Source organism: Hyaloscypha bicolor (genome assembly GCF_002865645.1).
Source record: "Hyaloscypha bicolor E unplaced genomic scaffold K444scaffold_56, whole genome shotgun sequence".
In the NCBI taxonomy this organism is placed as follows: domain Eukaryota; kingdom Fungi; phylum Ascomycota; class Leotiomycetes; order Helotiales; family Hyaloscyphaceae; genus Hyaloscypha; species Hyaloscypha bicolor.
Genome location: NW_020194558.1, coordinates 2,730,998 through 2,746,868, shown reverse-complemented (window position 1 = coordinate 2,746,868; position 15,871 = coordinate 2,730,998). Strand labels below are relative to the sequence as shown.

Genomic DNA, 15,871 nt, shown 5'->3' with positions numbered 1-15,871 from the left:
TTACTATATAAAAAATTATTATAATTTTATTTTTTTATATTATAGAAAGCCAGTTTATAAGCTAATAAGATTTAAAGTTCTTATTATATAATAATCAGTAGATTTAAGAAAATTTAAAGAAGGTAAGGAAAGTCGGAATTTTTAAGGCACTATGAGAGCCTGAAAATTTAGCGATCAAGCGCCTGGAACTAATTTGCCTCGTGCACAATTATTGCCCTGCCTGTTCCATGCCCCAAATTAGAGCTGTTATATACCAACTTCCTTATACCTATATTAGGAAATCTGGTTCGAGAAAAGGACTTAAGTAAATACAAGCAACTAATTAGGCATTATTAAAACTCTAAAATCCATTGATATGTCTAATCGACGCCCGGGGGGGGGGTCGTTTTACGTTTTCCCGGTTTCGTGCATGATCCATGTGAGTAGCACCACGTTCGTACGCCCGGCTGCAGTTGCTAGCCGCTGCAATCCCTCTGCTCAGGCTGCTCAGCCGCACTTCTAATGATTCGAGATAAGACAAGGCACCTCATCTAAAAAGACCACAATCTTTTGAAGAAGGCAATTGTCAGCTCCATCCGGTCCGCCAGAAAACAACATTTCTGGACTGATTCTGATCTATACCAGTACGTAGCTACCTACGTACCAGGTTAACCAGCCTCCGAGGAATTTCAGTTCCTCGTTGACGAAGCAAACCTCGCTTGAGAAACCAAACTCAGCCCAGCCTTACAATGGCAACATCTGCAGGCAGCCAAAACTCATTAAGAGACATCGAGAACTTTCCACTACAGCCAATGAAGCCGTCTGTCCCATCCAGAATTGACCGCAGTTACCCTTCTGTCACAACGGTCGACCATGGACGTCACTGGTCACAGGGAACGGCTATATCTTCCGTGAGGACCGGAAGGCATCAACGTAGTGCCGAGCAACCACTATCAGGTTTCAGAGGTCATGATGGTCCATGGACACCCCTGCTCTCAATACTACGAATTCTTCAGTTCTGGAAAGTACAAAGCCTGGGGGTCGGTGTAAGCCCCATGTTCCACACTAGACGGCTTTTGGGTCAGGGCGCATCCTTTGTGGTTGAAGAGGCAGTCTTACCTCTTCCCTCCACCACTCTTGTTGGCTTTAGACAGCTCAATGTTCCCGATCCTACGAAGAACACCGAGTTTACAGACCACACGGGTACCAAGTGGTCTGTACCTACCCAGGTTGCCTACAAAGCAACTGCTGTAGACGAAGCAAGAGTTGGTGGCCAGTTCTCTCGCCAACGATTGAAAGATACTCTAGTGGACCTTCAAGTCGTGTGTCATGCTCCACTCCACAACCACCCGAACATTGTTCGGCTTCTCGGCATGGCGTGGCTGAGAGACGAGGATTTAAGTACCATAGAAGATGAGCCACATGCAGAGAACTACCCCTTAGAATGGCCGACAATTGTTACCGAAAGAGCACCCGGCGGGTCTCTACACAACTTCTTGACTTCGAAGACGTACACTTCCTCACAGGTTTCCCTTAAAGTCAAGTGGAGTTTATGTCTCGACGTTCTCTGTGGTCTCGCCGTAAGCTGTCTCCGTTTATTTTTCTCAAATTAAATGACTGACTGACCACACTCCAGGCGCTTCACTCCTGCGGGATAGCTCACGGGGATATCAAGACGGAAAACACACTAGTTTTCGAGAACAATACCTCAACTGCTCAGAACTGGACAGCAAAGCTTTCCGATTTCGGGTCATCAATTCTTCATCTGAACAAAAGTACACCCGATGGCCGTTCGAACGAAGAGTTCAGAGGAACGCCTTATTATCGCCCTCCTGAGCTTAGCTCGGGGCCTCGTCGCCTTCCGAAAGATCAAGTCAGGAGCGCAGACATTTGGTGTTGGGGTATGCTTGTGTGGGAAGTAATGCTTAACGGTTTTGAAGAGTTTTACTATTATCACGATCAGGATCACGTTCTTCATCAAATCGATTATGTCAAAATGGACGAACTGCGTCAAAACGGGAATCTGAATCAAAGAGCAGTATCAAGTATCGCCGCGGTGTTACGGCAATCCTACCATAACGAGAATGATAGCCACCAGTTGGGCTCCTTAATATTGGGCATTTTACAATCTGTTCTCGAAAATGATCCAACTCGAAGGCCATCTGCGAACGAAATTTTCAGGAAGTTAGACTCTCAAAGTCTAGGAAGGTATATTCCCTACTGAAACTTCGTTATGACCCAAATACTTCATTCTCAGTTTCATTGACTAAGATTGTCTTCCACAGTAGAGCAATTCCACCCGAAAATGCTGGCGGTAAATTAGTGAAGGAACTCGACGATCTACCATTCTTTGATGTAAGTCATTAGAGGCTCCAAGACTAAGAATCGAACATAACATAAGATAGCTCACTAAGCACTACTATGATATGATGAAATTCAAAACAATCCCTCCCAGGGTGTTCGATAAACTTGAATCGCTAGCCAAGTTGAATTCGATGCCTGATAACCCTCAAATACAGTCCGCTGCAGCTTTACAGTTGGCCTTTTGTTACAGCACAGGTTGGGGAACGGAGAAGAATCCTGCCCTTGCGGTCGAACACTTGAACCTCGCAGCTAAGGGCGGTTCCAAGAACGCAATGGAGCTTTCCGCCCGTTTCCCCGCGGCTTTCGGATATAACACTGCTAGTCGCGAAGAGATTCTTCCCTGGCTTCATCAGTGTGCTCGACAGGGATCTCGGGTTGCTGAAAGGGATTTTACAATTATGTTTCCCCAGGAAGCTAAAGAATTAAGGGCTGAGAAGATACGCTTGAGTAGACAGCATCTAGAGCCAATTTTGAGGGAATGGCTCTTGCGATATCCAGGACTAATTGATTCATCTCCCTCGAGATATCAGAAAGACCTTGGGTCGACCAGCTCCGTTTCTCTTCTGTTATCTGAGCTTGCACCTCGAGAATTTTCAAATTTCATGATTCGGCTGCACAACAACGCGGAAGCTTGTGCTTCCTACGTCAAAATTGTGACAACGCTCAATGAGGAGGGAGATACTCCACTACTGGTTGCCGTTAAAGTTGGCGACTTTGAGCTGGCTCGGCTTCTTGTTTCGCAAATGGAGGAGTTGGGCGTCTCGCAGAGAGATACTACCGGTGCTACACCACTTCACTGGCTCAGTTTGTTTCCATTCTCCGAAACTGAGGATATTGTGGACATGCTGTTAAATGCTGGTCTTGACCCATATCAAGCCACAACTGCAAACACTCAGGTTGCTGGCGCGGATTACTTTCTATCGGAAATTGCAGCCGGCTCGACGGCACTAGATTGGGCTACAGAGAACGACAATGTTGAGTTGGTTCAATATCTCGTGGCAAGGACCAATGCGCTAAATGCCTCACCAACTGTGAGGTTCGATGGGGTTAATGCATCCGGAGACGTTCTTGCATGCGCAGCTCGTTATTACAGCCACGAAACGATCAGGGCTCTTTGTCCTACCTTGAACGCAGAAGCTATCAACAGATTCGACACCAGAGGATTCTCAGCTTTCTATTACTCAGTCCGGCCGAACTTGTTTGAACGAATCCTTCGTTTTGTGCCAGGTGCTGTTCATGCACCCTCTCGAACCGCCCGCAATCTCGAGATCGAGGCAATCAAAATGCTCCTCGAAGTCGGCTCAAATATGGAAATTCACAAGGAGAACTTTTTCAACTGCCTCCACGTGTTGGCCTCGGTCGACGATGTCGATATTTTCAAGGTTGTCCTGGAGGCCGACCTCCGGGAGGGTGACCCGCAGAAACGGCTCATGAATTCATATTCGAACTTTCGCGGAAAGTACTTTGCTGGGACTAGGCTCGGACGAACTCCGCTAGATGTGTCGATCAAGGAAGGGAATGTTCATACTGTGAAGCTGCTGCTAGATGCAGGAGCAGATCCAGCTAAATGCCAATTGGATAGGTCATCCAAGGGACCAGTTCGACATGCCTTGCACATCTGTGCATACGCACCTTGGGAAAGTGCCGTTCCTTTGGCAGAACTCATAGTTGGCAAAGACCCTTCCTCCGTTCATGCTATACACGGGTTTGATAAATTTACTCCATTGCATGAAGCTGCCTGGGCTGGCCAGAGAAATTTGATCAGGTTTCTTCTCAGCAATGGCTCCGACCTCACTCCGAAGTCGACATTATACACTCCTTTGGGGGCTGCCATAGCGTCCAGATCCATTACTGGTGTGAGAGTCTTAGCTCAAGCACACCACAATGCAAAGAAGGGCCTTGTAGCCACTCTAGATCAAAAAAGCTGGAGGTTTAGCGCCCTGATATATGTCACCTATTGCTCGGCGATCATGTTTCTTCTTAACCCTGGAGTTTCTTCATTCCTGACTCCTAGACCTGGAGATGATCTTAGACCCGGAGACGAACAGTCTAAGCTGGGAGCTAGTCTTCATCAATTTGGTTGTCTGGATTATCCATTCTCGCAGACTTCGCGGATTATTCTAGATATCCTCCTCAGGTACTACGATAAGGCCGATTTCCAATGGTATCCGTTTGCCACTCTTTGGAAGCAGGATCTATACCCGTGGTACTCCAGCGGCTTGCCGCAGGCGGTTCGACTTGCAGATCTGGAGTTATTCAAGATGCTTATAGAATCTGGCAAATTCGACCCTGACTATGACTTTCTGGTCAACGTTGCCGTTCGACAGTTTATCATTATGGACCTCCATATTGCAAACGACGACAAGAGGGTAGAGATGACCAACTACCTCCGTCATCTCCAAGTGAAACAATTCAATTCGAAATGGGATGCTCTAAGGTCCATCTCTCATTGGCCTCTGCGCTATTACTGGCGTATACAGTTCCATATTTGGGCACAGCCCAAACAGCGTCTCGCAAACCGAATATGGGATGGCCTTGTTAGTGAGCGAATGGACGAGATGGGGGATCCATGGCGGGGAAGGTGGAATTTGAGCGTACAAGTTACTCCTTATGATGAAATGATCGCTGTACCCATCTGGCTGGTGACTTCCTGCATGACCTGGTTCATTTTTCTTGTTCCAATGGTCATTACAAGTGCCCTTGCGGCTCGTGATCCAGCTTCTCAATGGAGTGGGACTGAAACTGGAAAGTTAGTCGGGGTTGTACTTCTGGTCAGTTATTTTCCAACAACACCACCTTGCATCGACTAATCACCCCGATTTAGACACTCACGGTTCCATATTGGAACAGGATAATGCGACTCGGAGTCGTCCATTACGTCAACCATCGTGCCGGGTACCCAGAATCGTACAGCACAGTTCTCCTCCAAATCGCCTTCGGTGTCATATTCCTCGCGCTCGTGGTCTATGAAATCTATCTCATAGACCACGAAAACGAACAGTTGCAACCATTGGGACCGAACTACAACAATCTTACCCCTCTTGCCAGGGAAGCTGTAACTCAGTTCTCCAGATTTAGAACAGGGCTAATAATCTGGTTTATTTTTACACAGATGTAAGTTATTGCTACCAAACCGCCCAATTGATTACAATTGGATCACGGAAGTGAACTAATGATCCCCCAGGATACCTATGTTTTGGTTTATCCTCAACAGGTTTAGGAATCTGTGGTTCCTTCGATGGCCACTGAAGATTTATTATATGTTTACGCACGAGGAGAATGTGAGCATTAGGAGAAAGGAAAAGATTTTGGTTTATAGGTAAAGCTGGCTAAAGAGGGTTTACTCTCTTGAAAAACTAGACTAAATGTTGAAAGAAGGAAAGAAGGGGGAAGCAAGTTTTTCGATCTCTTATTATGCTTTCGGTATCCTGTATTAATAAAGAAATGGATTTATGTGAGGGAGTAATCGAATGAGGCATGGAAATTGAGCAGGACTGGATGAAATGAAAGCTTTTAACTAACATTTCTCGTGTGATGTTAAAAATTTGATATCAGCCTCAGCCCACTTAGCGGGAAGCAGGAGCGAGGACATGGAGCATGAGGTGGCGGCTGGCTAAAGTAATATTTAATATGTCCTCTAGTAAATGTACGTAGTTTGATACACAATGCCCATTCGTTCTAGATCTCTCCATTAATATTACAAAGGACTCTACTAGCATCTTTTATTTCTTTTTTCATTAAATTTTGTATGCAAATATGGGAATGTGATATTAACGGGGCTAACGAGGCCGACGAGGTCACGAGGCCGATATTGTGCGCGTGGAACCGATCTGGTAAGCATCCCTTACTAGCCAAAAACTCTCCATATTTCCTCTCTGCGACGGCGCATTTACGGTATTAAGAGACGTATAGCCCTGTCCATCCTCGAGGATCCCGTACTTTTGAAATGCCTTGAATATCTTCCAGCCCTATACCTGGTAGATTGGGTCGTTCGTTATACGGTACATCATGAAAAGGCTTTCGACCGTCTCCGGCGTTGCAAGTTGTGTGCATCCAGAGGCTTGACGATGATGTCTTATGTTGGCACGTGGCTAGCCCCTTTTCGAGTTGTAGTGCTCAAAACGGGTGAACTCATTTCATTCATAACAATCGTTTACTTTTGCTGAATCACTGCGGCAAGTCACGTTAATTTCTTCGAAATTTTAGCTGTCTACTTCGGGTTTGCAGACAAAGACAGATTTCCCGCCATCCCACGTCAACCGCTTCCTGATTTTCACCTTCAAGAGATTCGAACTTAGCTGAACAAATACATCAACATTCCCTTCCCGCTTAGTTAAAATGGTGGATGGCGCAAAGAGCAACGCTTCACCGGGGCGAAGGGTGACAATCCGTTCGAAGAGATTTTCTAGTCCAGCCTTGTCCGTCTCTGCAATCGAGACGTGCTTTCGAACAACGTCAAACCACTCTGGGCTCGAGAAACGATGGATGATAATAATAGAGCAGAGGTCTATAAGGCGTGGAGATATGGTAGGTTCTTGTGTTGATATTATGACTCGTGCTCCGTAGTGGCGTTGTAGCCGTATCACAGTCAGGAGTCTCTCTGTTAGGGCTTTAGCAGCTGGTGTGTTCGTCATATACTATATATGTATGAGCAGCTATTTATGAGATTCGGTTTATCGATGCAAGGTACCTTGTGGGCCTCGTCTACGGCAATAAGCTTCCCAACAGTAGGATTTGATTCTAAGTATATACCGATGCAAATATTGAACAAAACACATGCTGTGTTCGTATCGACGAAAGGACAGGACAAGTCGACGATTGTGATACTTCCGGCTTCGAAGCTATAGTCCACAGCCGAATCATCTAAGTCGAGGAATGATTCCAGCAGGTCGAGTCTTTGTTGGAGCGGACCTTTCTGGGCGGGAGTGAGATCACAGGCCTCTATAGCTTCTTTAAATTTCGGGTAACTGAATTCTCCTGGAGATGTTGTTGCAATCTCTCGTAGTATCCTGGTGATTTGACCTATGTATAGCGGGGGGGCCTCGGTCTGATCCACGGACATCAGAGTTAACATTGAGCTGACATTCAAGTGCTTGGTTTTTAACTTGAACGGTCGAATATCTACCCCAGGGATATACGAATAGGAGGTATTCAGGTCGTGGTAGTTCGATGGAGAAACCATTATGTGGATAGATGATACCCCAGTGTATTCACGGAAACTTGGATGATGATATGCGAGGAAAGCCGCTTCGCAAGGTTGGAAGCTTGACCGTGACGTATACTGACAAAAATGTAGGACCAAGACACTTAGGGGCTGTTGAAGTACCCCTAGGATAGGGGCTTTAATAAGGCTGCTTTCTAAATCCTGATTAGCAAGACTCTATAAATGGATATGCTTGTGTATTTACCGAGGAGACAAGATATTGTGTGCGACTTCCCACTACCTTGGAGGCCACAGATAAATGCCGAAAATGGCACATTTGTATTGAGGAAGAGCCTAGGATCCTTGTTTGCGGTTACAAGCGACTCTTCCGTACTGCAGATGCTCCCTAAGAGCCCGAACTGTGGCAATAGCCTCGAGTCATAACGCCTTAGTGCTTCCGTTGAAAAGATGACAGCATTCCTAATGTCGCTATCATCCAGCCCAGGTAGGTATGAGCTCTCACCGTAGCTAGACAGATCTAGCAGGCAAAGCTGATGCTCTAGACTTGGTATCCTCGGGTTACGATCACTTTCGGAAAGACCATTGACACCTATTGGCCTTCTGGTATCGTCGATGAGTTCTTTACTCGGTTAGCATATTCTATCTAATACCTAGATGACCTTAACATACCTAGCATTTTGGTGTTCAAAGGCGCTTGATTATGATTACTAGCATTGGCCTTTGGATTTGGCGGCTGGGCTCCAAGTTTAGTAGTCGAATTGCCGGCAGTTGAAGTGCTAGCATTCGCCTTCGGATTTGGTAGTTGGGTTCTAAGTTTAGTAGCTAAGTTGCCGGCTGTTGAAGTACTAGCATTGACCTCTGGATGCGATGGTTGGAGTGAGGTCTTGGCCGTTGCGCTACTACTTGTTGCTTTTGAAGTTGGCCGTGGTTTGGCTTCTGTGCGATCAGGTTGAGTTTTTGAATCGGGTGACGGGGTTGAAGTGGCTGTAGGGAGATATGCCTTCCTGATAGAATTATACGTGAGTAAACTAGTTTATCATGACGGATTAGAAGACGTACACATTAACAAGTTGTCGGATCTCAGCTAGGATTTTCTTCCAAGACTTTTGATCAAGAGCTTGAGCGTTTTCAGTACTCCCATAAAGGCTGATCAATTTATCTCTAAAGCGATCTTCCCCGATGAAATTACCTTCCTTGTCAACCCCAACGGTCTGGTACTTCTCCTGCACCCATTTCTGAAGGCTCAGAGTAGGCGCCATTGTATTTCTGGGAAGAGTCTGAAGGAGGAAGCGCAACGTATAAGAATCGGTGGTCCGATCAGGAAAGGGAGAAGATCGATGGAAGTTAGGCGTCCGTCAAACTACATAAGCGACGGAGCTGCTAATTGGACTGCTGTAGATTATGTCAGACCTGACGGACGTCACGTTGCGTCTTTGACACGTCACAAAGCGCTCAGTCGTCCTCATTGAAATCGGAAGTTTGGAAGTGTTTTGAATTTTGAAAAATACTCTGGCGATTAGTTTAGGAGTCTCACTAAGCTCGCGGAACGCGTATATATATATTACTTATCGAGACGCGAATGTTATGCCCCAATGCATGACCTGCAATGGCGAAACACGGCTGGTGAAGCAAAGCGAATGAAGCAACACCGCCGGATTGACGATAAAGCAGGAGGCAGTCATTCTTTCCAACATTCATCCAGCTAGCTGGTTCATAGGTTAATTTAGAGATTCATGTGTTCATTGAGTAGCCAAAGTGTTTGTCATGAAACAAGTGTAAGCCCCTTCCGGGTTGTGTGAAAGAGCCGTCCGACTTGCAATGCGTCAATTGGCTCTGGGCGGTCCGAACCATGCGCCGTTTGCCCGACCGCTTGAGGCCTGAATTCCGTGACTGGTTAAGAGCGGCTTGCATCCTACAGAGCTATTTTTGTGTGTTTTGCTTCAATGTCAAAAGTCCGGCGGGTCTTTGCTCGCCATAGAACGTTGTGGAACTCAAACCCGTCATAATTAATACATTAACGAACAGATTTTCCCAGCCGTGGAATTGACCCAATACGCGCCAGCTCCGAAAAGTCAATCTCTAGGATCACTAACTTAGAGAATCCACGATATGCTGCTCGGTTGTATTTTACGGAAAGCCATAAGGATCAGAAGACCAAGCGATTTTCGAATCTGGTTTTCGACCTTCAATGTCTGATTTGTGGCACGTGCACACCCCACCAAAAATCACAAATACCTATACACCACGCCTATATATTATGCCCCCTCTCCCTGTGCCTCTATTATTACTTCAAATATTTCCTCTCTTTGATTCTTCTCGCTCTTTTTATAAGTATAAGGGTAAGAGAGGGGAGAAGTGGGGGAGGGGGGGAGGGCAGGGCAAGGGGACCTTACTAAAAATTTACGTTACAAAGCACTAAATTTTTAGTACCTATAGCCTATAATTTAGTGACTGTGGCCCTAAAATTTAGCGATAAGTAGCCTATAATTATAGGGCTTCCTTTTCCTCGCGAGTCGCATGCCTTGAAGCTCGCTTTTCGCTTTTCACTTTTCACTCGCCCTCTATCTCCTCCCCCTCCCCCCCCACCCCCACCCCCATCTACCCCTCTCTCACCCCTCTCTCGTATATATATATAAATAAGAATTAAAAAGAGAGTAATATTTTAAGTAGTAATAATAAGTAGAGGTACAGGAAGAGAGGGCATAATATGTAGGCGATTTTTGGTAGGGTACGCACGTGCCACAAATCAGACATTGAAGGTCGAAAACCAGATTCGAAAATCGCTTGGTCTTCTGATCCTTACGGCTTTCCGTAGTATTTGCTGTTTTTAAGTGTCAAGCCTCAGGCTGCAGGTGGCTGACCCTACTTAAATTGGAGACTAGAAATTCCCCCTGATGAGTTCCTAATAACATAGTTCCGTTCCAAATAGCTACAGAAGTCGCTCGATAGTCAGGAGGAAGCCAAAGAATATTTCCTCGCCCTACTACCCAATTATCTGACACAAATGGAGTATGCACCACTTGACCGTTTGGCGAGAAGGCGATTGAGCTGGCCCAGTCCGAATGGCCTCTAAATGTCTGCAGTGCTGCTCTTGTCACAGGGTCCGAAAGCCTGACCGTCCTATCGTCTGAGACTGATATGACTAGCTTGCCGTTTGGTGAGAAGGCGACTGAGATGACCCAGGCCGAATGGCCCTCGAGTATTTGTAGTGCGGCTCCTGTCATAGCGTCCCAGAGCCTGACCGTTAGGTCTTTCGACCCTGACACGGCTAGCTTGCCGTCTAGTGAGAAGGCTACTGATGTGACCGGGAGCAAATGGCCCTCCAGCATCTGCTGTAGCGCTCCTGTCGTAGCGTCCCAGAGCCTGACCGTTAGGTCTTTCGACCCTGACACGGCTAGCTTGCCGTCTGGTGAGAAGGCCACTGATGTGACTGAGTGCAAATTGGGCTCGAGCGTCTGCAGCGCGGCATCCCAATTCACTTGCACGTTCGATTTTATTTGGATCCAAGGTGGGATATATTCCTCAAATTGTCTTCTAACAATACTATTCCCTGGGGCAAAGACAAGAGCCGAACAATAGAGTTGGAGGGGTGTCTGCTTAATTACTGATTGATTGTATAAGGTGAATCGCTTAGCATCATGAACGAACGCTTGTAGATTGGGACTTTTATCGGCCTAGGCATAGATTAATCAGGATTCCTTAGCGATACTATAAAGAAGGCTTACTAGAATTCGACCTTCTGAAATCTTCCCGATCCAGCTAAGGGCCTCGAGCCAGTGAAGGAGATGAACTTGATAAACTTGGTTATAGAGTTGAGCACCACTTCTTTGCAGATGCTGGACCTAGTACAGGCATGCGTATTGAACTTCTGCGGGAAGGTATTTCTTCACTTGACTGCTCTCTATATCGGTTACAAGTACTCCGGGGGTTTCCATACCACAGACATTCTGCTTAAGAGATGTGGACATAAGTTGTATATAGCCGGCAGCTAAAGTCTGGTGCGCCTGCTTCTCAGCCACCCAGAACCTCGAGTCTTCACATCGATCTTCGTTAAGGAGGAAGTCGCGAAATGAAGGATGATGTAGACGGAGCGGGCGAGTTTGGTCCTCGGGAATATCTAGGATTGCATAAAGATCCTCAAATGTCTGATAGACAACTTCCTTTGGGAGATGCAATAGCCTACTTAATGAATAAGTTGAAAGGGGTGAAAGTAAGACTACCACACTTCCGAGCGTGTTTTTTTAGCATACTATATAAATCTTCTTTCTCTTCCTCCGAATAGTCCGGGGATATTGAGTGCTTGAGGACAGCAAGGTAGATCTCACTGAGGTGCTTCTCTGGTACAGTAATAGCGCTGCTACTACCCTTGAGAATTGTGTCCAGTCTCTTGCGTGCAAATCGCCTCCCCTCACGAATAAAGCGACAAGCTGTTTCTGCCCAAATAAAGAGGCCACAAGCATATAGGACTAGCTGTGTCAGAACTTCCTCGCCGGGCCAGTTAGCTCCAAGAGTCCACTCCTGCCCGATTGTCCCCAGATTATATTCTAAGAAGAGAAAGATATCATGGTTGACAATTGTTCGATCTATGCCGTGGAGTACGAAGTCCTGGTGTTCAGCTTGCGGGATGGCGAATATCCCGTGTCGAATTGGAATTTCAGGTCTACTCGTCAAAAAGACTCGAAGTCGTACTGTCGTCAACGATCGAGCCTCAGCTAGAAGCTGCAGAATTGTGCGAATGTGGCCTTCGTTGTCACATTCATCAAGAGCATCGATTATGAGAATATAGCAGCGTTGGCTGTCATTGCTGTTTAGCTTCGATAGGGGGTGGAAGATAAGCTGGCGCCACTGATCGCTGAGGGACTGGTTCGCAATGTCTTTGTTCTTGGAAATAGCATCAGAGATATGATGTTGGAGAGATGGCACCTGATTTGAAAGTTGCACGGCAAGACTTGTGAAGAACCTGCCGGCATGGCTCACATCTTGGACGCCCCTCGAGAAGAAGAAGCTGGCCCCAAGATGCCCTCGCTCAGAGTATCTGCGAGCAATAGTGCGCGCAATCGTCGATTTCCCTGTGCCGGCTAAGCCATTTAGCCAGAAGATGCACCGCACATCGTGTCCATCAGACCAGTTATATATCTCTTGTAGAAGGTCGACACGGGTGTTGGGAAGGCAGATGGGTTCGTGCTGGCGGTCATACGAATTGAATAGCGCATTTGTTGCGAATGGTAGAAGTTTAAGCGGGTCTTCTCGACCTATAGCCTGTTAGTCTTTCGTGGTACTCCTCTTTAGCATCTGCAAGGAACTAACTGATGTTGTATTCGTTCCCCACCAGAGCTCTTCCGCCTGGGCCGATGTACACGTGCTCCTAATGATGGCTAGTAGAGGATACGTTCCCCTGGCTGCTCGTAATTTGACATGCGAAGGCCATCAACCGCGCGTATTAACGGCGCTTGAATCATGCACAGATTAGAGTCGCTGTCAATTGTGGATACGGAGCAAGAAGCTGAAGTTATTTTCGCGCAGCGTTAGAACGATCGGTGGTGCTGAATTTGGCGGGGTGAATGCATCGCTCCTGGACCGTGCACGATGTGCTGTCTGTCACCCAGGCTCCAGCTAAAGGTTCGAATATGGAGCTGGAGTTTACTCTCTTCCCCAGCACAACACCTTCATCACATCCCTCGTACAATTCATTAGCTTGACAATGGCGGACCCTTTCGGAATTTCTTCGGGTGCCATTGGAATTGCTACATCATTCACTGCTTGCGTGGATTGCTTCGGGTACATCCAATTTGGCCGCCACTTCGGGCGAGATTTCCAAACCGATCAGCTGGCTCTTGGTTGCGCGAGACTCCGTCTTGCACGCTAGAGGGAGTCTGTTAATATCTACAATGATCCGAGACTCGGCAGACCCGATACTACTGCAACAGAGATCCGGATGGCAAAGGACACAATACTACAAATCCTTGCGCTTTTCGCCGACACAGAAGAGATTTCGAAGGAGTACAAGCTAAAGGCAAAGGCAGGCGAGGACCTCACACTATTTACAGCGACTAATATGGATCCCTTACATATGGCACTAGAGAACACGATAAAACAGATTGCAATCAAGCGTCAAAAGGGGAGCCGGTTCTTAAAGCTTACTAGCTGGGCCCTCTACCACAGGACGGAATTTCAACAACTTATTGGCAGCGTGGTCGTACTTATCAACAACCTCGAAAATCTTTTCCCTGCACCTCAAGCCCAAGTCACGCTTGTCCGACAAGAAGCGGCAGAAATCGGCGACAAAAAGTTTCTTCAAGTAATCGAGAACGTAGCTAAGGGCGTGCACAGCCTGCTTCGAACAGCTGCACAAGAAGTGCTTCCTGGTCACAAATTCTTGAAGATTGTGGTTAGAGGTCAAGCTCAAACTGGTAATATGTATAGTAGTAACTGGAGAGGTACTGCGACAGGGGCATCTAGCCAGTATGATAGCGTTGAGGTGGAAAAGGGTGGGAAGGCTCTGATTGGGGAGATTTTGGGCGATTACGGGAAGGGCTTTTGGGACGATTGAGCACGTCTGTGACAACAGCTAGGTTAGGGTTAGTGCGCATAAAATGTAAGTCGAAAAATAAACTCATTGAATTTTCTGAACTGAAGCCGATTTCGAACTCTACTTAAATACAGTGAATATGGTCACGTGAAGTCATGTCACGTGGCAAGCCTGCCGTTGCTATGCAACATATAGCCCCTAATCGGCACCTGGGGGGAGAGGGAGGGGGAGGGGGGGTCGTTTTACTTTTTCCCTCAAGAAGAGGATAGAGATGAGGATAGGCGGCCTGGTTCTACTGTAGTCAAGAGGACGACGTATAATGACGAACATGGGCACTAGTGGCAAATACCAGGCAATTCAATGACCGAGGAGTGAGAAATGTCTGCTCACAAACCCCGTTGAACAAGCTTTGGACCTTTTGCGCCCTTACATCTACATGGATGGGTGGGAATAATGCGGCCCGCATGCCCCACTTCTGCATCCCACCTTCCTAATCTGACCTCAGAATCCTGATCTCGGATTTTACCCGTCATCATTCACCTCCCTTCTCTACTCAGTATCTCACTTCTAAACCATTCACTTTACTCAATATATTATCTAATCTCTCACGATCAAACTGCTGTACACTCCCAATTCAAATCCTAGCCAAGCAAATCCGAAGCCATGACGCTCAAGGAATCCGTCCTCACCACCAAGGCGCCAGCGCCTATGCCCTTCTTCTCTCAAGCTATCAAGTGCAACGGAATGGTGTATTGCTCGGGCTCTATCGGTATGGAACCGACGAGCATGAAGTTGGTTGAGGGAGGTGTTGCGGATAGGACGGTTTGTTGCCCTTCTCTCATCTCTCATGACTCCCGGCCTCCTCTCACCATCCATCCCTCGCTCCCCAAGGGGATGGACCGATTCACCCTGCCTCAAGAATCCATGCATCTTACTCACCCAACGATTACCTACCATCGGTCATCGACAGAATAAAACCACAGGAGATTTTGGTGATGGAGTGCTGACGCAAACGCAGAAACAAGCCCTAACCAACCTCTCCGAAGTCCTCAAAGCAGCCGGGAGCGGCATCGAGAATGTCGTCAAAGTCAACATTTTCCTGACGGATATGGAGAATTTTGCCTCCATGAATAAGGTCTACGATACCTTTTTCTCAAAGGAGCCGAAACCGTGCAGGACTTGTGTTGCTGTGCATCAGTTGCCGCTTGGTACGGATGTTGAGATAGAGTTGACGGCTCATTTGTAAGTAAGTATTTTCTTCTCAATTTTGGTGGGCAGAGTGAAAGGATTGGGTGGAGGCAGGCTGACGTGACAAGGTCAGGAACAAGCGGAACGGCGAAGTTGTGAAGCAGGAACCCGAGAATCGGTTGTTGAAGGATTGGTGAAGGAAATCTGCCGAAGCAAGAATCTCGAGGAACTCGAAAGTCCCGAAAGGTTCTGAAATAAAAAGGCTTTCTGTCCAGCGTGTGAAAGACCAAGTTTCAGTTTTCGTGACAAGTGATAGCCGAGTCCCCCCTCTCTTCCGAGAATCCGCTGGAACCCTCTCCATTCAGAGTTTCTCTCGATACCCGTTCTTTTCAACGCACTTTCTCAAAAGTCTTAATTCAATAAGTTCCTATTGGATTATTTGCATGCAGACACCATTAGCCATGTCTCATGTGCGTTGTTGTTTTACATTCAACTCCATTCCTTCGGATACCGAAGGAATGCGATAACCAACCCCTTCTCTGTTGACCCACCCTACCCCCAACCTCTTACCCGTGCAACCTGACACTTTTATCACGACCAAATCCGAAATTTTCTGGATTCGCATTATCTCAAACAGATACCCGTTA

General features: G+C 46.9%; 5 protein-coding genes across 5 annotated transcripts; 3 read left to right on the top strand and 2 right to left on the bottom strand.

The window, feature by feature from the left end:
* The first annotated feature begins 557 nt into the window (after nucleotides 1–557).
* On the top strand, nucleotides 558–5,994 carry K444DRAFT_378577 (uncharacterized protein). Its single transcript, XM_024872324.1, has 6 exons — nucleotides 558–1,559; nucleotides 1,616–2,187; nucleotides 2,265–2,334; nucleotides 2,385–5,114; nucleotides 5,168–5,457; nucleotides 5,528–5,994. The coding sequence occupies exons 1-6, from the start codon at nucleotides 729–731 to the stop codon at nucleotides 5,664–5,666; spliced, it is 4,632 nt and encodes a 1,543-aa protein (XP_024738641.1). The 5' UTR covers nucleotides 558–728; the 3' UTR covers nucleotides 5,667–5,994.
* A 440-nt stretch (nucleotides 5,995–6,434) lies between these two features.
* K444DRAFT_662736 (uncharacterized protein) lies at nucleotides 6,435–9,015 on the bottom strand. The gene is made up of 5 exons (XM_024886740.1): nucleotides 8,567–9,015; nucleotides 8,177–8,511; nucleotides 7,752–8,126; nucleotides 7,034–7,701; nucleotides 6,435–6,980 (listed from the first exon to the last, which is right to left on the bottom strand). Exons 1-5 carry the CDS (start codon nucleotides 8,764–8,766, stop codon nucleotides 6,546–6,548), a joined length of 2,013 nt encoding a protein of 670 aa, XP_024738640.1. The 5' UTR covers nucleotides 8,767–9,015; the 3' UTR covers nucleotides 6,435–6,545.
* A 2,671-nt stretch (nucleotides 9,016–11,686) lies between these two features.
* On the bottom strand, nucleotides 11,687–12,924 carry K444DRAFT_628746 (uncharacterized protein; the record flags this gene model as incomplete). The annotated part of the gene is made up of 2 exons (XM_024882956.1): nucleotides 11,687–12,759; nucleotides 12,897–12,924. The coding sequence occupies 2 exons, from the start codon at nucleotides 12,922–12,924 to the stop codon at nucleotides 11,687–11,689; spliced, it is 1,101 nt and encodes a 366-aa protein (XP_024738639.1).
* Nucleotides 12,925–13,160: 236 nt separating this feature from the next.
* Nucleotides 13,161–14,148, top strand: K444DRAFT_611973 (uncharacterized protein). The gene has a single exon (XM_024880045.1). The coding sequence runs from the start codon at nucleotides 13,443–13,445 to the stop codon at nucleotides 14,055–14,057; it is 615 nt and encodes a 204-aa protein (XP_024738638.1). The 5' UTR covers nucleotides 13,161–13,442; the 3' UTR covers nucleotides 14,058–14,148.
* A 349-nt stretch (nucleotides 14,149–14,497) lies between these two features.
* On the top strand, nucleotides 14,498–15,607 carry K444DRAFT_611971 (YjgF-like protein). Its single transcript, XM_024880044.1, has 2 exons — nucleotides 14,498–14,858; nucleotides 15,055–15,607. The coding sequence occupies exons 1-2, from the start codon at nucleotides 14,700–14,702 to the stop codon at nucleotides 15,280–15,282; spliced, it is 387 nt and encodes a 128-aa protein (XP_024738637.1). The 5' UTR covers nucleotides 14,498–14,699; the 3' UTR covers nucleotides 15,283–15,607.
* Nucleotides 15,608–15,871: the final 264 nt, after the last annotated feature.